Raw genomic sequence first — 22,511 nt, 5'->3', positions numbered from 1 at the left:
TCCATAGTGCATGCACATGAATATAGGCAGGAGGCTGGAAGAACACAACAGGCCAGGCAGTATTAGAAGGCAGAGAAGTCAATGTTTCGGGTGTAACCTGAAACGTCGATTTCTGCATCTGCTGATGCTGCCTGGCCTGCTGTGTTCTTCTAGCTTCCTGCCTGTCAGCTTCAGATTCCAGCATCTGCAGTTTTGTTTTTGTCTCATACATGAATATAAAGTCACAACAGTGTCAACTGTTCAAGCTTGTAGTGTCAGTTTAAAGATATGAGCAGTGTATTAACAGGTAGTGACAGGGGTTTTAAAAAAAAATGTAAAGTTGCCATGGACTGATCAGACATATGGTCTTCTCGCAGAGAGAGAGAGAGAGAGAGAGAGAGAGAGAGAGAGAGAGCGAGGACTGGTGTGGTTTAACCTCCTGGTCACCCTCTGGTGAGGGGAGAGGTTGAGAAAGAGAGCTATCATGGTAACCTCAGCCTGTGTTTGGACAACTCGTTTGCTCTGCAAAGTGACATCAACCTCATGGGTACATTTCCCATTCAGCCTGAGGTTACTGTGAAGGTGCTGCGTTCTCAACCTCACCTTCGCTTGAAATGTGATGACTCAAGTTAAATGACTCCAGTCTCTCTCTCGCTGTCTCTCTCTCTTGTTCTCCGTTTATGACTATGGGGACAAGCAGTGGTCAGCTCCCATCAATTGAACTGCATTGTTTACCCCTCCTTGGACCTAGCATTACTAGGATTTAAACACCGCCTTCCAGTGTGTGTGTTGTTACCTGTCAGTTGGACAGAATTGTGACAAATAAAGTACCTACCTTCTGCATTGTAATGGCAAAGTAAATGTGTAAATTATTGGGCAAGTCCACTGGCCCTTTGCACACTTCGGGTCAAGAATCTCATCAGACTAAAATATCATAATCCTGTGGAAAAATAGAAAATTTTAATTGACTGAGTATTTTTGGAACCTGGTGCAAGCTGCCACTGACGATTTTAAGTTTCTCAGCTATCACCAACTGTTTAATTTTATATTTGTACAGATTCACATTCCTTTGATCTTCGGAGGTGCTGTGCAGTATTGACATTATGTGCAACAGCAAGTATGTTGAATGATTCACTGTGTGCTCCTCTTATTCCTTCCAGGCGGCGGTTGATTTCCCAACGTTCTTCGTTAGAAACTCTGGAAGATATCGAGGAGAATGCTCCATTACGGAGGTAAGAAAGTAAGCCAAGATGCCAGGAACAGCACTGGCTAGTTCTCTTTTATGTCTCTAGTCAGTGGAATATTGTTTCCATCCCAACAAGTAATCGTCACTGCTGAGTAGATTATGTGTCAAAATCCTTTCTGCTTCATCAGATAGCAATTTTCTAATGGGCTCTGCCTTGTCCAATGGTGTGATTTGTGTTACTCTTAGCTCTATTCCACTGGCTGGGTAACTCGTATGCTTTACTGAAATGTTATTGAGTTAGTTTGCAACAAAAGGCTTTCCCTTCTGAAAATATATTGATGTTCAATCTAACTTTTTTATCGACTCATGGGATGTGAGGCTGGACCAGCATTGATTTCCCGTCTCTAGTTCATTGGTCCACAACGGAAGCTATTGTCAGTCTCGAAAATGTAAAGAGGACAGTAAATGCTAACTACGGAAAATATTGGAAATCTGATACAAACATGCTGGAAATACTCTGTGAGTCTGGTGGCATTTGTGGAGAGAAAAACAGTGTTACCATTTCAAGTCCAGTAGGTTAATCCTGAGAAAGAATCTCTCCACAGTTGCTGCCAGACCAACTGAGTTTCTCCAGTATTCTTTCTATTCATTTATAGGAGAACTGGCTTTAAATTTTATGTCACTCTCTGCTTTAGGCAAAACTATTTGAGAAAACAACTTGAATTCATTCAGCATTAATGGTTACATTTTAATTGCCTTTTCTTACAGATGTCGGACTCTATCGGGTTCACCCAGACCAAAGAGCTTTAAGAAAATTCACTTTATCAAAAATATGCGACAACATGACACCAGGAACGGCAGGTATGAGGCAATTTTTGTTTTAAAAAGAGTTCAAACATTTGGTTTGGTGGTGTCCAGCATTGGCTTTTTTTCTAATTATAAGTTTGAAGGTAAGAAAGTAGTGGAGGTTATTGTCTCTGGATGTTATTTGTATGGTCTTCCAAAGGCATTTGACAGAAACAATCATGGAAAGACTTCTGGTTCAATTTGGTGAGGATGCATTTGTAGATAAATTGTTTCCCTGGTTAGGAGCTGATGTGATTGCCAAGAGACAGAGACGGGGATGATGGGTAGGTACTCTCGTTGACCGGATGTGATCGTGTTCATTGTAATATCTATCTTCGGCTCTCAACTGGCACTGCATATACCAATGGCTTAGAGTAGAAAGTATCATTTTCATATTTCATGCATAATAACCACTATTTGGTGACATTCTAAAAACAGTAGCGGTTTAAACAGACCAGGGAACCCATGGATACAGCTCATTAAAATGTCTTGAACTAGCACAGAAAATAAGAATAAGGCTAATGAAATGCTGTCCTTTCTATGTAGAGGACTAGAATACCAGGAGGGTTGAAGTGGATTTGGCTGGAGTTGGATTTGGTTACATAGCTTACTGTTCCTATTAGAATATTTCTTTATAAGGTATTTTAGTTTAGCATTATACTACAGTTCAGTGTGGGTTTTGTTTCCAAACAATCATGGCAATTCACAAATCAATATGAAGAAGAGCTGCGACCACAGGTTAGAAAATGTATTGATGCTGTACTGCATCCCTGAATAATAGGTACTGAATTACAATGGCAGTTGGACATTTAGGGTTTAGTAGCTATGATAATAATGCATGTGTGACATAGAATGACTTTGATCAACGAGTTAACATGCTCCTGCTGCAATCTATTCGGGTAACTCGCTCTTCCCTAAAACTCAGAAAATTGCTCCAGAGCTTGGAGCAGCTAATGTAGGTGAACTCGTCAGTATACTGCTGAAGGGGTACTGAACTATCAGCCGTTTAACTAAGGCCCAGTGCGATCAGATAGATCCTTGGTGCTATTTGAAGAAAAGCAGTGCAGAGCTTCTAATGTCCTGAGCAATGCTCATTATGGGCCAAATGCTGGTAAATGGGATGAGATCAGTTTAGGATATCTGCTCTAGCCATTATGTCAGTAGTGTTGGTGGGACCTTGCTGTATGAAGATTGGCTGCAATGTTTGCCTAAATTACTATACTGACTGCATTTCAAGTGGATATGATTGGCTCAAAATGAGGCAGCATGAAGACATAAGGGGAAACTGTTTTACACAGAGGGTAGTTAGCATGCAGAATGAACTGCCTGAGCAAGGTTACAAGAAGATGGGACCCGGGGAGACAGTGAGGAAAGAGATCACTCTGAGACTGGTACAGTTGGGAAAAGGAGCAAGTCCAAGCAGTCAGGGCACGCAGGAACAAAGCAGAGAACAAGGTAGGACTCATAAATTAAGCAGCATTTGTTTCAAAGCAAGAGGCCTAACCAGGAAGGCAGATGAACTCAAGGCATCATTGGGAACATTGGACTAGGATATCATAGCAATTACAGAAATGTGGCTCAGGGTGGACAGGACTGGCAGCTTAATGTTCCAGCGTATAGATGCTATCGGAAGGATGGAAAGGTGAGCAAGTGAGGAGGGGGAGCGGCATTTTTGATTAAGGATAGCATTACTACTGTATCTAGGGAGGATATTCCTGGGAATACACCCAAGGAAGTTTTTGGGTGGAACTGAGAAATAAAGGGATGATCGCCTTATTGGAATTGTATTATAGACCCTACAATAGTCAGTGGGAAATTGAGAAACAAATTTGTAAGGATATCCCTGTTATCTGTAAGAATAATAGGGTGAGTATGGTAGGGGATTTTAACTTTCCAAACATAGAATGGGACAGATATAGTGTTAAGGGTTTGGATGGAGAGGAATTTGTTAAATGTGTACAAGAAAATGTTCTGATTCAGTATGTGGATGTACCTACTGAGAAGGTGCAAAATTTGACTTTTTCATCTTCCTGATGAAGGAACAATGCTCTGAAAGCTAGTGCTTCCAGATAGACCTGTTGGACTATAACCCTGTGTGTGATTTTTAACTTTGTCCACTCCAGTCCAACATCTTAGGAAGTAAGGCAGGACAAGTGGCTGAGATGTCAGTGGGAGAGCACTTTGGAAGCAGTGACCATAATTCTATTTTAAAATAGTGATGGAAAAGGATAGACCAAATCTAAAAGTTGAAGTTCTAAATTGGAGGAAGACCAATTTTGACAGTATTAGGCAAGAACTTTCAAAAGTTGATTGGGTCCGGATGTTCACAGGTAAAGGGATGGCTGAAAAATGGGAAGCCTTCAAAATGAGATAATGAGAGTCCAGGGACACTATGTTCCTGTTAGGGTGAAGGGCAAGGCTGGTAGATGCAGGGAATGATGGATGATGAGAAAAATTGAAGTTTTGGTCAAGAATAAGAAGGAAGTATATATCGAGTATAGACAGCAGAGATTTAGTGAATCCCTAGAGGAATATAAAGGCGGTAGGAGTATACTTAACAGGGAAATCAGGAGGGCAATAAGGGTACATGAGATAGCTTTGGCAAATAGGATTAAGGATAATCCAAAGAGATTCTACAAATCCATTAAGGACAAAAGGGTAACTCTGGAGAGAATGGGGCCTCTTAACAATCAGCACGGGGGCCACCTATGTATGGAACCACAGGAGATGACGGAGATACTAAATGAGTATTTTGCATCACTGTGTTTACTGTGGGGCAGGATATAGAAACTAGAGAATGTGAGGGAAATAAATAGCGACATCTTGAAATATTACAGAGGAGGAGGTGCTGGATGTTTTAAAATGCAAAAAGGTGGATAAAACCCCAGGACCTGATCAGGTGTACCCTAGAACTCTGTGGGAAGCTAGGGAAGTGATTGCTGGGCCCCTTGCTGAGATATTTGTATCATCGATAGTCACAGGTGAGGTGCCGGAAGACTGGAGATTGGCTACCACTGTGGTGCCACTATGTAATAAAGGCGGTAAGGAAAGCCAGAGAACTGTAGACCAGTGAGCCTGACATTGGTGCTAAGTAAGTTGTTGAATGGGAACCTGAGGGACAGGATTTACGTGTATTTGGAAAAGCAAGGACTGATTAGGGATAGTCGACATGGCTTTGTGCATGGGAAATCATGTCTCACAATCTTGATTGAGTTTTTTGAAGAAGTAACAAAGAGGATTGATGAGGGCAGAGAGGCAGACGTGATCTATATGGACTTAAGTAACGCGATTGACAAGGTTCCTTATGGTAGACTGGTTGGCAAAGTTAGATCACATGGAATACAGAGAGAACTATCCATTTGAATACAGAACTGGCATATAGGTAGAAGACAGAGGGTAACGGTGGAGGGTTGCTTTTCAGACTGGAAGCCTGTGACCAGTGATGTATCACAAGGATTGGTGCTGGGTCCACTGCTTTTTGTCATTTGTATAAATGATTTGAATGTGAACATAAAGAGGTATAGTTAGTAAGTTTGCAGATGACATCAAAATTGGAGGTGTAGTGGACAGCGAAGAGGGTTACCTCAGAGTACAATGGGATCTTGATCAGATGGGCCAATGGGCTGAGGAGTGGCAGATGGAATATAATTTAGATACGTGTGTGCTGTTGTGTTTTGGACATACAAATCAGGGCAGGATTTAATGGTAAGGTCCTGGGGAGAGTTGCTGAGGGGTATAAATAGTGTAAATAGACAAGGTATTTTCCTGGGGTGGGGGGTAACATAGACTCGAGGGCGTAGGTTTAAAGTGAGAGGGAAAAGATTTGGGCCAAAGGGGCATGAGCATCTGTATGTCTCTATGACATTTAGATATGTACATGAATAGAATGGGATATGGGCCAAGAGCAGGCAGGTGGGATTAGCTTCCTTTTGGGATTATGTTCAGCATGGACTGGTTGGACCAAAGGGTCGGTTTCCATGGTGTATGACTGATGTTCTGAATGGTGCTATGTAAATATATTTTTAAAAATTTCTTTACACAATTAACTTTAACACACTAATTTGCATTAATAGAATATTGCTTGCGAATGAAGTATTTCCTTTGGCTATTTGTCATGGTCCCTTAGTTTCCTGTTTAAGTCATATTATTATCAGCAAAACTTGTAATTAAATAGTATGCTTAATGAATAACAAAATCCCAATGCTCAATGTGGTGAGGCAGTTCCAATAAAATATTTCAGGCTTATAAATAGTGTTACATGATGAAAGCTTATCAGCAACAGCTCCTTTTTTCATTAATCAATGGATAAATGCAAATTGTTCAATTTCCGGGAAGAGGGTGCATCATCTTAGTAAAGCTTATTTGATCATTTAAGAGTCTGAGCAATCAATCAAACACTAGACCCCAGTAGGTTTTATTTGACTGCACCATTTATTGGGGATTCTATAGAGACTTGCAAACCCTATTCCTTCACTAGATGTGTACAAACACAAATGTGGCCTACAGTGCATAGGATACATTTTAATTCATTGGTCTGTCACTGGTACACTGCCTATGGCCCCTAATGTAATAACTGTAATACAGGCGGTCTCGGAGTTGCAAGCAGGTTCCATTCTGGAGTATGTTCGCAAGTCAATTTGTACTCCGGTTAGAGTGCGATACAGGCCAGTGTACAGCAACTGTTCATAAGTAAGGTACTGGAAAGCATTCGGAGAGATAGATAGGATTTATGAATCTTTGGAAAACATAGTTACATTAAAGATAGTCAGCATGGCTTTGTGAGAGGCAGATCATTTCTCACAAGCTTTATTGAGTTCTTTGAGGATGTGACGAGACAAGTTGACGAAGGTCGAGGAATGGATGTGGTGTGTATGGATTTCAGTAGTTAAAAATCACACAACACCAGGTTATAGTCCAACAAGTTTATATGGAAGCACTAGCGTATGGAGAGCTGGTCCCACCTGATGAAGGAGCAGTGCTCCAAAAGCTCATGCTCCCAAATAAACCTGTTGAACTATAACCTGGTGTGTGTGATTTTTAACTTTGCATACCCCAGTCCAACACCCGGCATCTCCAAATCATGGATTTCCGTAAGGCATTTGATAAGGTTCCCCACGGTAGGTTCCTTCAGAAAGTTAGGAGGGATACAGGGAAATTTGGCTGTCTGGATATACAATTGGCTGGCCGAAAGAAGGCAGCGAATGGTAGTGGGATGGAAAGTATTCTACTGCAGATTGGTGACCAGTGGTGTCCCGCAGGGATCTGTTCTTGGGCCTCTGCTCTTTGTAGTTTTTATAAATGACTTGGATGAAGAAGTCCTGATGAAGGGTTTATGCCCGAAATGTCGATTCTCCTGCCCTTTGGATATTGCTTGACCTGCTGTGCATTTCCAGTGCCACACTCACGACTTAGCTGAAGAAGTGGAAGGGTGTGTTAATAAGTTAGCCGATGGCACACAGGTCAGTGGTGTTGTAGATAGTGTAGAGTTGCAGGCTACAACATGACATTGACAGGATGCAGAGCGGGGCTGAGAAGTGGCAGATGGAGTTCAGCCTGGACAAATGCAAAATGATCTGTTTTGGAAGGTTGAATTTGAAAGACAGGATTCTTGGCAGTGTGGAGGAACAGTGGGATCCTGGGGTCCATGTACATAGATCCCTCAAAGTTGCCACCCAAGTTGATAGGGTTGTTAAGAAGGCATATGGTGTTTTGGCTTTCATTAATCGGGCGATGAGTTTAAGAGCTGCAAGGTTTTGCTGCAGCCCTTTAAAACCCTGGTTAGACCACACTGGGAATATTGTGTCCGGTTCTGGTTGCCTCATTATAGGAAGGATTTGGATGCTTTAGAGAGGGTGCAGAGGAGATTTACCACGATGCTACTTGGATTGGAAGGCATGTCTTGTGAAGAGAGGTTGAGTGAGTGAGGATTTTTCACACTGGATAGAAGAAAGAAGAGGGGGTGACTTGGTCAAGGTAATGAGAGGCATAGATTGATTAGATAGCTGGAGACGTTTCCCCAGGGCAGAAAAGGTTGTCACGAGGGGACATCATTTTAAGTTGATTAGAGGAAGGTATAGGGGAGATGTCAGAGGTTCTTTATGCAGGGAGTGGTGGTTGTGTGGAATGCACTGCCAGTGAGAGTAGAGTCAGAGACATTCGGGACATCTAAGTGACTGCTGGACAAGCACATGGATGGCAGCAAATTGAGGGGTGTGTAGGTTAGATAGATTAAGATAAATGCTCGACACAACATCATGGACTGAAAGGCCTGTACTGTTCTATGTTCTATAAGTATAAGAAATGTTCATAAGTCAGATCTTTAAAATTACAGTAATGTTTGGGATCACATTTGAGAGTACGAACATTCATATGTCAGATGTTTGTAAATTGGGGACCCACTCTGACCATTAACTAAATTTTTATTTGTTCACATTATTGCCTGTCCCTAATTATCCTTCAGAAGGTAGTGAACCACAGTGGTACAGTGACGGTGTAGATATACCAAGAATGCTGTTACAAAGGGCTTTCCCGGGCTTTGGTCCAGCAACAGTAATGGAATGGCAATACGTTTTGAAGTGAGGATAGTGTGTGTGGCATGGAGAGTAAATTGCAGGTGCTGGTGTTTCAAACATCAGTTGTCTTAATGGTAGAGGATGCATGTTTGGAAGGCAATATTAAAAAATAAGTTTAGTGAGTTGCTACATTGCATCTTGTAGATGGTACATGCTATTGCCACAGTGTGTCAGTAATAGAGGGAGTGAATGTGGATGGTAGTTGATGTGGTGCCAATCAATTGGATTGCTTTGTCCTGGATGGTATCAAGCTGCTTAAGTGTTATTTGAACTCATCAGGCAAGTGGAGCGTTTTCCATCACTCTCCTAACTTTGGTCTTTTAGATGGTGGAAATGATTTGTAGGGTCAGAATTCCCAGCCTCTGGCTGACTCTTATAGTCTCAGTATTTACGTAAGACAGAGGCACCAATGCTGGAGCAATAAAGACCAAGAGTCAGGAGTCTGATGGAATGCTCCCCACGTGCAGTGGATGATTATGGCTCCAATGACACTGAAACTCAGCACCATCCAGAAAAAAAGCAGCCTGCGTGATTGGCACCCCATCTACCACCTTCAATGTTTACTCCCTGCACAGCAGCAGTGGTGTGTGCTATTTACAAAATGGATTTCAGATCTTCACCAGGCCTCCTTCAGTAGCACCTTCCAAATCTGAGAGTCTACCACCTAGAAGGGAGGAACAGCATAGATATATGCCACCACCTGCAAGTTTCCCTCCAAGTTATAGAGTCATAGAGATATACAGCATGGAAACAGACCCTTCGGTCCAACCAATCCATGCTGACCAGATATCCCAACCCAATCTAGTCCCACATGCCAGTACCCGGCCCATATCCCTCCAAACCCTTCCTATTCATATACCCATCCAAATGCCTCTTAAATGTTGCAATTGTACCAGCCTCCAACACATCCTCTGGCAGCTCATTCCATACATGTACCACCCTCTGCGTGAAAAAGTTGCCCCTTAGGTCTCTTTTATATCTTTCCCCTGTCACCCTAAACCTATGCCCTCTAGTTCTGGACTCCCTGACCCCAGGGAAAAGACTTTGCCTATTTATCCTATTCATGCCCCTTATAATTTTGTAAACCTCTATAAGGTCACCCCTCAGCCTCTGACGCTCCAGGGAAAACAGCCCCAGCCTGTTCAGCCTCTCTCTGTAGCTTAGATCCAAGTTCTGTGCCCATGCGATTTAGAATTACCTTCTCGTTCCTTTGCTGTCACTGTATCAAAACCCCGGAGTTCCCTCCCTCACAACATTTTGGGTGTACCCTCACCTTGGGGGCTGTGGTTCAGCGAGACAGCTCTCCACCATCGTCACCATGGCATCAAGGGGTTGGGCAGTTAATGTTGTCCTAGCAAGGGACACCCATACCAAATGATTGAGTAAAACAGAATAGTTATCTCTTCTTGCTTAGTGCTGTTAATGTGAGAAAATGTCCTAAGATACTTCACGGTGCAATGCATAATAAAATACGCCACTAAACCATATAAGGAGGATTTGGGACACATACCAATAGGTTGGTTAAAGAGTTAAGCGAGGTGGAATGATTTTGTGAAGCAAGTACAGAAGTTAGCAATGCTCCTCAGTGGAAGGTAGATGTGTCAATGGTGAAGTGATTAAAATTGGGATGCACAGGAGACAAGCCATGGATGGGCGTAGATAGCTTGGAGGATTGTGGGATTGGAGGATAATAAAAATAGGAAAGGATCAGGCCATTGGAAGCATTTGAAAACAAGGATGAAAACTTTCAAATCGAGCTTTCACTTGGCTAGGAGCTCCTATCAGGAAGCGAGCCCAGGGCAATAGGTAAACATGACTTTGTGTCTGTTAGGACACGGGTAACAGAGGTTTGGTTCATCTCCAGTTTATGGAGGAGTAGTATGTGGGAGGCCAGAGAGGAGAGCATTGGAGTTGTCACGTCTGGAGTTAAAGGCATCCGGATGGGTATATGAATAGCAAGGGTTTAGAAGGATATAGGCCAAAAACTGGCAAATAGGACTAGATTAATTTAGGATATCTGGTCAGCATGAACGAGTTGAACTGAAGGGCCAGTTTCCATGCCGTACGGCTCTATGACTCTATATCAAAGGAATATATATAAAGATTTTCAGCAGTAGATGAACTGAGGCAGGGGTGACATCTGCTTTGATGTGGAGATAGAAACACACTGTCTTGGTAATGGTACGAGTATGTACTTGGCTCATATATAACATTAAGATTGTGATCAGTCTGGTTTAATCTAATATTTGACAGTGTGAGGGATGATGTCATTAGATAGGGAGAAGTTTAAAGTACAAGTGGAAGGTAATGACTTGAGTCTTTGCAATTTTTAATTGGTGAAAATTCCTTCTCGCCCAATTCTGAATGTTGGATAAGCAGTCTGATGGGTTCACAACAGTGAAGGAATCCAGTCTAGTAGGCATGAAGTAGAGCTGGATGACAACAGCTACGTGTGAGAACCAGTGGTGTGCTTGCTGATTGTGTCACTGGGAGAGCAGCATGTGGATGTGACGTGGGGGGAGTGGTGAAGAGGCATAAGTAACAATGGTTAGGAAGGAGAAAATGCCAGCTGAGTTGAGGGGTCAGGTCAAGGTCTGATGTAATTAGCACCACAGCGGGCTTGGCAGGGCAAATAGTTGAAGATCTAGCCAAGCAGCGAGGTTTCATAAAGGTGAGAGATGCCACCATGGCCTCAAGTAAGTGTCTGTTATTGCAATTGCTCACAATGAATGCCAAAGACCTTTTCCGCATGTGAATATTAGAGACCATCGGCAGAATTCACAGGTCAGCAGTGGGAGACACCCGTTGAACTGCAAATGAATCAATAAGCAAGGGTTGAAGCAATGGAGTAAAGTAATTGCGACTACTACTCAAGTTGAGTTGGAGTAGTGCACTGGGATACATAACTATTGAACAGTTAGGAAGCTAAAGAGCAATGTGCAAATGTGAAAGGGGAGGTCAGTGGCTTAGTGGTATTATTATTGGACCATTAGTTCAAAGACCCAGGAATGTTTTGGGTTTGAACCCTGTCACAGCAGGTGGTGGAATTTGAATTCAATGATAAAAAACTGGAATTGTGTCTAATGATGATCGTGAATCTACTGTTTATTGTCAGGAAAATCTGGCACACTAATGTCCTTTAGGGAGGGAAACTACAGTCCTTATGGTCTGGCCTACAGACCCACAGCATTGTGGTTGACCTTTAACTGACTTCTGGGTAGCTAGGAATGGGCAATACCGGCTGCCTGGCCAGCGGCGCCCTCATCCCATGAATCAACAAAACAAATTAATACAGAACGTGGAAGCAATCAAGGAAGTGCTGATAGAAGCTTAGCAGGTCTGGCAGTATCTTTTTGAGAGAGAAACAGAGTTAACATTTTAGTTCAAGTCTCTGTTTCTTTCTCAACAGATACTGCCAGGTGTGTGCTGACTTTCTCTCAGCATTTTCTGTTTTGTTTACAGATTTCTAGCATCTGCTGAATTTGTTCTTATGGAAACAATAGAGAATGGGATAGACATCAAGCAGAAGTCTGTGTAAAAGAGGGTGTATGCTGTGGCATTTGTATAAATTGGAATTTTTATAGGGTGTGTGTTGATGAGGATAGTTGATGTTGTTGAACCTGGAGGTTTTGTCATGGGAATAGGTTGTCTAGATAATTGGAATGTGGTATTTGGCATTCAGGCTAGGGTGCAGAGACTTTGGTGGAAGTTGATCTGAGCTACTTTAGACAGCATGGCCTAGGTATCTGCCGATGAGAAATTTGTACAACAAACCTTCAGTTTACAATGTCCTTTGTACTGAAATTTTAGAATTTGTCATCTTTGCAGAATCCATCACATGAAGGAAAACGATGGCATGTTTAGTTGGTGTTGGCATGGAAACCAGACTTTATACTCCTGCTTTCCTTAGAATTATGGAGCAATTTTCTTTGCCGAAGCCACCATTTTTGTCCCTGTTAGAGAAGGAAGATTTCCTCTGTGTACAACACAAAATCGTCTGCTATATAAGTAATGGCTTTAGAATTTTGTTACAGAAATAATTGTCCCCTACTTAGTTAAAGCAGTTAATGTTCTACTTGAAATAATACTTAATTTCCTCCGTGGCAAATTAGAATACCTTTTGGATTAACCAATCATTTTACACATAGTAGGATCCCTGTAGAAATTTGATTTTGCTTGTTAGTTAAGTTTCTGTAGTTGTATGTTGTTTCTGGAATGGTTAGTCCTTCAGGTGTCATTGTGTACACCTGTGCATAGTGACTGCAATGTTGCCTCTGCTGATTTGAAGTTCTGCATCATGCGCTGACTGGGAACAAAGGGAGTTCTGCAAAACTGAGAAGAGATGAGGTCATCGTTACCTTTGCTAAGCATGCTAATCCCTCCTGCCAACTTTTTGGTATTTGGCAGCAGCAGTGTCCAGGGCGACTAATAGAGCAACTTAGTTACATAGCCTGTCCAATTTCACAATACACCAAAGTCAGTGAAAAAGGGATGCTACAAGGAATGACTGATTCTGGTTCCTGCTACTGCCAGTTTTCCACTGAACAAAGAATTTTATTTTGCTCTACAGTTAAATTTTACCTAAAATATGTTTGGACATCTTAACATTCTCAACTGCTGAAATGCTGCATAGTATAAACTACAGTTTAACTGATTTGGCACATTCTTCTACAGTGTAAATCCCCCTGTGAATAGGTCACCTCTTGCTGGCAGCATAGCAGTTGCAGCTTAAGAGTTGGCTGCAAAGAATGTCACTGCTAATTCTTCATAATTTCCGGCTCAAGATTGATGTGACATCTGCAAAAATGATTGCCTGTAAAGCCTCAAATGCTAACTATTATACGGCAAATTTAGTGGCTGCACAGAACTAAAAGGGTTTACTTTCTGGCTCCGTCAGCAGTAAAAGCAGCACAAGAATTTGATGAGAGTTTGGAACTGTAGAAAAGTACTGAAGGCTTCAACAGTAAAGCTACCTTCATTTCCAAATGATTGGGTTCATCTAAATCCACACTGCAATCTACTTAAATTGTTAAAGATCTGCTTCACAAGCATTCTGTTAGCTTTAAAATGAATGCTTTGGCGAACTTTGGATTTGGAGAAAAAGAGGTTTGCGCAGAGAAAATGAGTTCTCTGTAAATGTGATTTGAAGTTCAATCTAAGCTTTAAAGCATTCTTAATGACTTATGTTATTTCGTTCATTCAGTCAACAAAGTCCCAATACGTGCTGACTTCATAGTTTGAACCTGTTCAGGTCTGTGGATTTGCCGTTACTGCCCTGGGCTGGGGTTGGGGTAATTGGCTTCTGCTCCCCCTGGTGACTGCAGCAATGTCACCACTGCTGAAAGTGTACACATGTCAAAAGGGTCAGGCATAAACTGTAATATGTCCTGCTGCTGCAAGTCTGTTGATCTTCCCTGTAGAGACACTCATCTGGATCATTGCCATTGCCAAAGGAGGCATGTGAGGAGCATGAAGCTAGTGTCTTCAAGACAGAAGAGTGGAGGAGAAAATGGCAGACTATATTTCTCCATTCCTCTCCTCTACATTTTGCATAGAATGTATCAAGGAAGTTAGTATATTATTCTGTACCCTATACGCCTCGATAGTTCAACCACATTCTCCAGTTCTGTGCGCGTTCCTGTTGAAGTCTGAGGCTAATGAGTTGCAGATGATATTTCAATGGCTTGCCGCCCATTCTTCAGTATTTACCCTAGTAATCAGGTTCTGCTCACTGCCATGTAAACTAAGCATTTGGAGCCGCCTAAAGTATTGATTTGACCGCTGGCAGCAAAGGAACTATATTATTCATGCAACTGAGTGGATTTGCATATAAAAGTGAAGTGGAACACCACTGGGAAATCTCTAGTATGTTTGAAGGAAGGCAGCACCATTTTCCAAGTCAAATCCAGACAGTGTACTGGACCGACTGGGTGTGCTTTTTCCAATCTGCCTTTGAATATGCTTCCTGTAGGTGGCAGGAAATGAGTGAGCAGGTATCCATTTTGGATGCCTCACTGGAAAGGATTTGGATACACTGAGCGCCCGGCAAGCTCACATTTCTACGTGAGCGTATTTAGTTATGATCGCAGAAACATGGGCAAACATATTTGAAGGATTTCTGCTTAAGTTGAGTTGTCATTGGCAAATTGTTTGAAACGCTGACGCGTGGTTGTTGAGATGAACACAGTCTCATTTCCTCAGGGATCTTAAGTCGACAACAAGCATTGTGTGCGAACCGGTTCATCTTGAAGTGCACACACTGATGGGTAAAGTGACCGAGACTGATCAGATATTTTCAGTTGTAACAACGCCAGAAAGATACCAACTCCAACAATGCACTGCAGCAACCCACTAGGGTGACTTGGAACTTACCATCCCAGCAGGAGTCACTCACCCTATCCAACCTGGGCAAATTTCATACGTGCTCACTCAGCAACATAAACCTCTCAACCTAACACTACTGCAGGAGCTCCAACCAGCACAGGAATTGAAGTGGATTCAATGGGGCCACGCGGCCCATCCTGAAATGACTATGACTGGAATTGCAATATGTAAGGGGAGGCTCATCAACATTTTCTCTGAATAGTGGGGAGCAGGAAATGCATGTGGCCTTGATAGTATCGCTCGTGTTGGTTTTGCTCAGTTGGCTGGATGGTTGGTTGATTTTTGAAGTAGTGTGATGCCAACAGCATGGGTTCAATTCCCATCGCCAGCTGAGGTTATTATGAAGGACTCTCTGTCTCAACCTCTTCCCTTGCCTGTGGTGTGATGGCTTTCAGGTTAAAGCACCACCAGTTATTTCTCTGTAATGAGAGTGCAGCCTGATGGTGTGGTAAAACTACAGCATATTGCAAGAACAGAACTTTTATTTTTACCAGGTTTAAAGTTCAGTTATACTCCCCATTGAATTAGATTTACTGAAGCGAGTGATGTTTAAGGCAGAGTTAGACACTTTAGGTGGTGAGGAGCCAGAAGTTCCCTCTCTATTTCCACCCCTCCCCATTATTGTCTGCTGTTTCCCTCCCTTGGGCTGAATAAAGGAGTTGATTCCTTTTCACTTTATTTGTATTTTCTGTTGTTTTAGACTTAGTTATAATCCTGTTTTTAGAGCCATTGGTGATGGGGTTTTGCTGGCAGCATAAACTAGCAAATGCAGTTTAGCAGCTCATTCTGCCCAGCTCCAACAGGAAGGAAAATGAGGCCGGCTGTAAAACAGGCTGCCGATTCACTCTCGCCTGTTTCAAGCTGCTGGCCAAGGTGAGTTTATATCCTGGGTTTTCTCATTCGGGTTATTGTACTTTTGGATATGAAAATAAAAGTAGTGCAGTGACCTGACTCCGAATTTACTGAGTGAAGTTAAAATAAATAAATCGCCAAACAACTATTAAAATAGTGATCTGAAGAATGTTAAATGAGGACGATAAATTGTTTTTGAGCACAAGTTACAAAGGGAATAACTTGTGTCCTCTTGAAACAGTCAAAATCTTGCACAGAAAATAGTATCGTAGGCTGCAAATGTTTTAAAAAAGAAACTGAATCATAGGAAAATGTGATATGTAGGAACAAGTAGGGGGAACTGTATTCCCACAATTGGATCTGGCTGAGTGCTTCCAGTCTGGATTGTAGCCTATTCTCAGTGATTTATTAATGCTATTTGTCTCATTTCCTTCTTGATGGCGCTTGCTGTAATATGCACCATGTGGACCTTCTCCTTAGTTTCTTTGCAGTAACTAAGGGACCTTCATTATGACTGGAAGCAGTTTTCTAGGTAGTAAAAACAAAAACTGGCTACCTTTATTCAAACTTCTGCTAAATCCTAACTCATATTTAAACCTGTTCGATTCTCACCTCTGCACTTGCAAACTTACGCTGATCTCCAATGAGCATAAAGCTAGTTTTTAACATTATGGAGAAGTTGTCTGGCTGGCTGACCATTAGTGACCCATACTTGTGCTCCAGTCCCTTTTGCATAAAGACTAATCTTCTATTTGCTTCTCTCCCTGTTTTTTACAACTGCTTACTAACTTTGTGATTCGTGTACAAGTGCGCACATATACCTATGAATGCCAGTACATCAGCATTTGCAAAATATTCAGTATTTCTGTTTCTCTTATCCAAATGGGTAACTTGTTTTTCCATTTTCCGTATTTCTGCCCACTCATTTAATTTTGCATCCTTTTGCTCTCCCTCCCCCTCACAGTTTGCAGTCCCATCTGACTGTACCATCAGGAAACGTGGAATTGATGCGTTCGGTTTCCTGATCAAAGTGATTCAGTAAATAGTGCAGCGATTTTTCTTCATCCCTCTTCTCATTATGAAGAGCAATAATTTAATCTTTCATCGCAAATACTGTTCTCTCTTTGGAGAATCCGTGTTTGTGGAACTTTTCAGGGATCATTGACGAGAAGGGATTTTTCAGTCAATGGAAAGCTAAAATCATGCCAAAAATTTGGTTCACCAGAAATATCTAACAGAGTCTTTCTGTGACATTCCAGGTTTTAAATCTTACAGTTAAAATAAGACTAATATAACTATATTTTTGTAACATTATAATCTAATTCCTTGGTGGTTACTGGTATTCTGTAAGAATAATTGTAGCCAAGGGTCATTTCCACAGCATACAACATAAACCCATTCATCAAAACACACGGTGAGGGCATACTTTCCAAAATTTTTAATCTGTACAGGGGAGCCTCCATGGTTTCATGTGTTTCTCATTCTTTAATCAAACAAATTTATCATGACCTCAAACCTCCTGTTTCCCAGTAGACGGTTCATGCTACACAGTATGCAGAAGGTTGGTACAGTACAAGATACACGACAAAATGTTTACTTTGCCGTCTGTTTAAAGGAACAGCCAGGGATACTGTTACTGTATAAGATGATGACAAATCTATGCCATTACTTATGCATTAATAGATTAGATCCATAGTTAACCATTTGGAGACCAATGTTGGGTCTTAAAATGTTTCACTGTACCTACTTACATTACACCAATGTTTTTGTAGTCTATCTCATCAATGATCAAACATACTGTCTTTTAAACTACATTTAATGATGAAGGGAGAGAAGGAAAACATTCCCATTTAGTGAAAATTGAAATGTATGCTTTCTCTTTATTCAACAATACCACAGAACTTATGCAAGTTTCCAGTACTGAAGGACATTGTTCAGCCCAACTTCTTTGTGCAGTTCTCTTTATTAAAGCAATTCAGTATTAGTCCTTTTGCACCACTCTCTCTTCATATCTTCCTTGTACCTATAGGCAATGAAATGCATGTCCTGTGAACAAATAAAAAGAAGTCTATCTTTTATTCAAAGACATTCATGTTTTTCATACAATTACTAATATTTAAAACTATATTCTGAAAATGATTACTTCACTGAAGACAACTCATGCAAGTTTCTCTGCATTTTACAAAGAGAGAAAGGGAGCTTCTGACTTCACTACCTGGTCATTTGTTGCAGTGGTTCACACATTTGTAACAACATGTTCAAGTTTCATCCCATTGAGGGGAAAAGAAACTCATCAGCAACTTTCTGGTCTTTGAGCAATGTGAAAGGTGTTGTTTTTTTCTTGAGACCCAAATGTTGTAGGCCGTGAGGTCCAGAGCATAGGACATGCCTTAGGTAGTTAAAGTAAAAAAGAAGATAGAGTAAATGAACAAGGCTTGATTTATAGAATCATAGAGTACAGAAGAGGCTCATTCCATCTGTACTGCTAAAAATATATCGTTACTTATGTTAGTCCTACTTTACTGCACTAGGCTGTAGTTTTGAATGTTATAACACTTCAAGCATTCATCCAAGTACTTTTGAAAGGTTATGATGCCTCAACTACCCTCCCAGGCAGTACATTCCAGATTCTCACCATCCTCTGAATGGAAAAAAACGTTTCCTCAAATCCCCTTGAAACCTCACTTAAAACGTGTGCCCCCTTGTTCTTGACCCTTCTACTAAGGGAAACAGTTGCTTTTTATTCATGCTGTGTTTGCCCCTCACAAGTTTATACACCTCTGTTAGGTCCCCCCTCAACTTTCTCTGCTCTGAAGAAAAATACCCAGTCTCTCTCCATCCCTCGCATTGGAGGGTACCTCAGCTTTTAAAAGCTTTAAGAAGGATCAATGGAAATGAAAGAGAGTTCAATGTAGTTGAAGCTCAGGCAAAATGAGAGAGCAGGACTGTGTGATAGTTCTCAGGTTTGCCACTGGAAAGGGGCGAAAGGGTGAAAAACACTTTACTTGAGGCACATTATTCCAGAACCTTCCAAACTTGCAGCTTCTATCTCTAGAAAGGACAAGGGCAGCAGATACATGGGAACCCTACCAACTGCAAGTACCCCTCAAAGGCCCACATCACCCTGACTTGGAAGTATATTGCCATTCCTTCAGTGGTGTTGGGTCAAATTACTTGGACTCTCTCCCAAACAACATTGTGGTGTACCTACACCAGATGGAGCACAGCAGTTCCTGAAGGCAGCTCACTATCGTCTTCTCCAGGGCAATTAGAGATGAATAACAAGTAATGATGTAGGCATCAACACTCTCATCCCAGGATTAAGTTATTTCCTAAAAAATAAAACAAGCAGGAAAAGTTTTGAAGGTGAAGGATAATAATATTGATTTTATAAAGAAACACTAACAAGAAAGGCTTGGAGCAAAGGGTAAGACTGGTGCTGGAGAAGGATTACATTTGTGACCATGTTAAAAATCTCACAACACCAGGTCATGGCCCAACAGGTTTATTTGGAAGCACTGCTCCTTCATCAGGTGGTTATGGATCAGAGCCATATGACGTAGAATTTATAGCAACAGGATCGCAGTGTCATAGAATAGGGAGTAATCTTCAGACATGCACTGCAGCATGCCTTATTTCCTGCCGCCCCCCCCCCCCCCGTCCAGCCAACCCAATTCCTTCTCAATAATCCACCAGTGGTGTCGAGAGCTCACAATTGTCCCATGTGTGTTGACTGGCAGAAAAGGTTCATCACCAGAGTTGCGATCTCAGTGACATCTCTGGAATTTTGATTGTCACTTTTAACGATTATAATTGCAAAAAAAAATAGTTGTGTAAACATTGACAGTCTACCAACATGTGCTTGGGACTAGTTATATAAATTGGGAGTAACGAGAGTTAAAGTTCTTTGACTTGGGTAGATAAACTTTCATGAGTGTTCTCTACCGTTAATTTCTGTTCCCCAAATGATATATGACCTTGTCAATATTTATTGCGTTTTTAGTTTCTTTTTGTCAGATTTCCAGTACCTGCAATATTTTGCTTTTTTCCCCCTAAGTTGAGCATTGTAGCTAACCACCTTATGCCATTAATGCAGGGAGACATTGCATTGTTGTGTTTGCTGAGGAGGTGAAACCAAAGTGTGAGTGACTGTTCGTTTCTACTTTTCTAGGATAGTGCTAATCAGTGGCAAGAGATCCTTCTGCTCAGTGTTTTCAGTAATGCCATATCGAGACAACAGTCAGACAGGGTGAGTATACACTGGGCATCGAATCTTACACTGGGCATTGAGAATTCACCCGACTATTTTTATTCTGCCTTAAATGCGGAAAAATGAAGAAGATATTCTGTTCACACACAATTCTCAGTGATGCAACACGTGGTTCATGAGCTGTGTACACAACATCCAGAATTTCAGTTTCTGGTTTGTGGAACATTTCTATATTCAAATATCTGTGTGTATTAAGAGAAACAGTTTTGATGCTGTGTTAATTTACAGCTATCTCATGTGTGACATCGAACATCTTATGTGAATCAATGCCATAATCCTGAAAGTGGTCATTATATTTTTCATGTGTAACAATTTACCGTGCCAGCCTCCGTGACGTAGAACCGTGTATCCAAAAGGCTGATGGTTAATTAGGAACATCCCAGTCATGCTTCATCATTCCCATTAGGCATTTGCAGACAGAGGATGAGGGCAAAGATAATGAGGCCTATGGGATTGAAGTGCCATTTAAATGCATGGCTACATTTGATGAAGCCATGCAGGAAACATTACAGTTATTCATAATATTGTTAAGCAGCGGGGTATGATGATGTTGCTAAAGAGTCTCTTCATCCCTAGATCAGGAGCAGGGGGGGCACATGAAGGAGAGGAGATAGAGCAAGATCCATCTGTCTTTCACCAGACTAAAGAGGGGGAAGCACCGTTCACCCGAGTGCTTTCAGTCAATTGCAGTTAAAGAAAAAAAAATGCACCCGTCTTCAGAATGGTACTGGCAGTCCGACAGGAGTAGGATGAAGTTTGAAAATTGTTTTTTGGAGAAAAGAGGTCATTAAAAGTCTGATCGGGCAGTCAGGGCTCAGTGGGAGCTCTTTCACCAAAGCCTCATTGGTACAGGTCCAGCCCAGAAATGAGAGGTGAGATTGAGGCTGACAGTGCAGTGTGGTACCGAAGGAGTGCTGCATTTTCAGAAACACTGGGTTTCAGCTGAGATGTGAGATGCGGCCCTGTCCATGTTCTCAGTCGGATTTAAAGAGCAGAGGCCACTCAGCCCTTTGAACCCTGATTGGTCGCTCCTATTTTTCTCTACCCAGGGGACAGTTCTCACCTTTCCCAGTGTTGGTGTGAGTGCCTCATGAACTGGAACCCACTTCTACTGCACCAGACTTTGACCCACTCATTAATTCAAACCCCAAACAGTTCATAATGTTAGTTCCCGAGCACTTTTTCTCATGTCCTCACCCAATCCCCATACATCTGGCCTTGTCATCATATGGGTGACTAACAAAGCAAACTAATTTTTGGCTACTGACGGTAAGCATAAACAGCTATTTATTCTCCCTGGCTGACCATTGCCCATTCCTCTGTTATTCTGACTCTCTGGGCTCTGTCTCCCCCTATTGTTTACTCCCCACTACCTCCCCCCCCCCCCCCCCCCAAAAAAAAATCCCACCTCCAGCGTATATGCCAATTGACCCAAAATGTTAACTCTGATTTCTCTCAACAGATGTTCCCAGACCTGTTGAGTTTTTCCAGCACTTTCTGTATGTTCAACCCACAGATAGTGGTAACTATTGAGGCTGTGCTTCATTTGGTGCTTAACTTGTCGTACTGACTATTTCAAAACGCTTTCCTTGTGCTGCCTATGTCATTGATACATGGCATGGACCATGGCAACAGAATTCATCCATTTCCACTTTGACTTTCTCTCCAGCTGCAAGTAGATCTCCTGAACCCCGTCTGGAATTGCACTTCGTGTAATGATCAGTATCAATTCCTCTGACTGTGCTGTCTCTTAACCAGCAGTACATTTCTTTTTGTCTTCAGCTTGTCAACAGTAGCTCAGCACTCTGCTGACCCCACCGTATTTGCCTGTCTCTGTGACACGTCTGTTGAAAGTACAGGTATTGTGCCAAAGTTAGGCACGAATTTCTAGTGAAACCCATGCATTTCCGGAAGTCTGAGAATAAGCTTTAGGAGCTAGGAATTCTATAAGAGCCGTCCCTTGCCTTGGGGAAAACAGTATGAAAGTCAAATTACAGGGAACATCAAAACTGACTCAAATCTCCTCCAAAAATGTGAAGAGAGAAAAGATCAGTCGAGAAAAAATGTAGGTCCCTTTTCAGTCAGAAACTGGGGAAATTATAATGAGGAACAAAGAAATGGCAGAGGAATTGAACACATGTGTTGGTCTTGTCTTCACATAGGGCACAAATAACTTCCTAGAAATGTAAAGGAGTCAATAAATCAGCATGGGTTGAAAATTGGTTGACAGACAGGAAACAGAATGGATCGTTTTCTGACGGACAGGAAGTGAGATAGTCCTTCGGCTCCAAATATTTGTGATCCGTAAAAATGATACGGAATCCAATGCAACATTTCAAAGTTTGATGATGGCACAAAAATTTGGACGGGATTATGAGGACGATACAACAAGGCTTCAAGGTGATTTAAACAATTTGCATGA

At 41.8% G+C, this 22,511-nt stretch overlaps 1 protein-coding gene and 1 long non-coding RNA gene across 2 annotated transcripts; one reads left to right on the top strand and one right to left on the bottom strand.

Moving 5' to 3' along the window:
• Window positions 1-1,036: 1,036 nt before the first annotated feature.
• Window positions 1,037-21,948, top strand: LOC122547337 (CDK5 and ABL1 enzyme substrate 1-like; the record flags this gene model as incomplete). Its single annotated transcript, XM_043685977.1, has 4 exons — window positions 1,037-1,211; window positions 1,934-2,026; window positions 19,991-20,068; window positions 21,872-21,948. Coding segments are annotated over 4 exons (423 nt in total), but the record flags the coding sequence as incomplete, so codon positions are not given.
• On the bottom strand, window positions 17,780-19,137 carry LOC122547336. The gene is made up of 3 exons (XR_006310975.1): window positions 19,031-19,137; window positions 18,035-18,208; window positions 17,780-17,865 (listed from the first exon to the last, which is right to left on the bottom strand). It is a non-coding gene; the product is annotated as an uncharacterized LOC122547336 (long non-coding RNA).
• Window positions 21,949-22,511: the final 563 nt, after the last annotated feature.

This window comes from Chiloscyllium plagiosum, unplaced genomic scaffold (assembly GCF_004010195.1).
Source record: "Chiloscyllium plagiosum isolate BGI_BamShark_2017 unplaced genomic scaffold, ASM401019v2 scaf_15244, whole genome shotgun sequence".
NCBI classification, from domain to species: domain Eukaryota; kingdom Metazoa; phylum Chordata; class Chondrichthyes; order Orectolobiformes; family Hemiscylliidae; genus Chiloscyllium; species Chiloscyllium plagiosum.
This window is presented reverse-complemented; position numbering and strand designations above follow the sequence as displayed.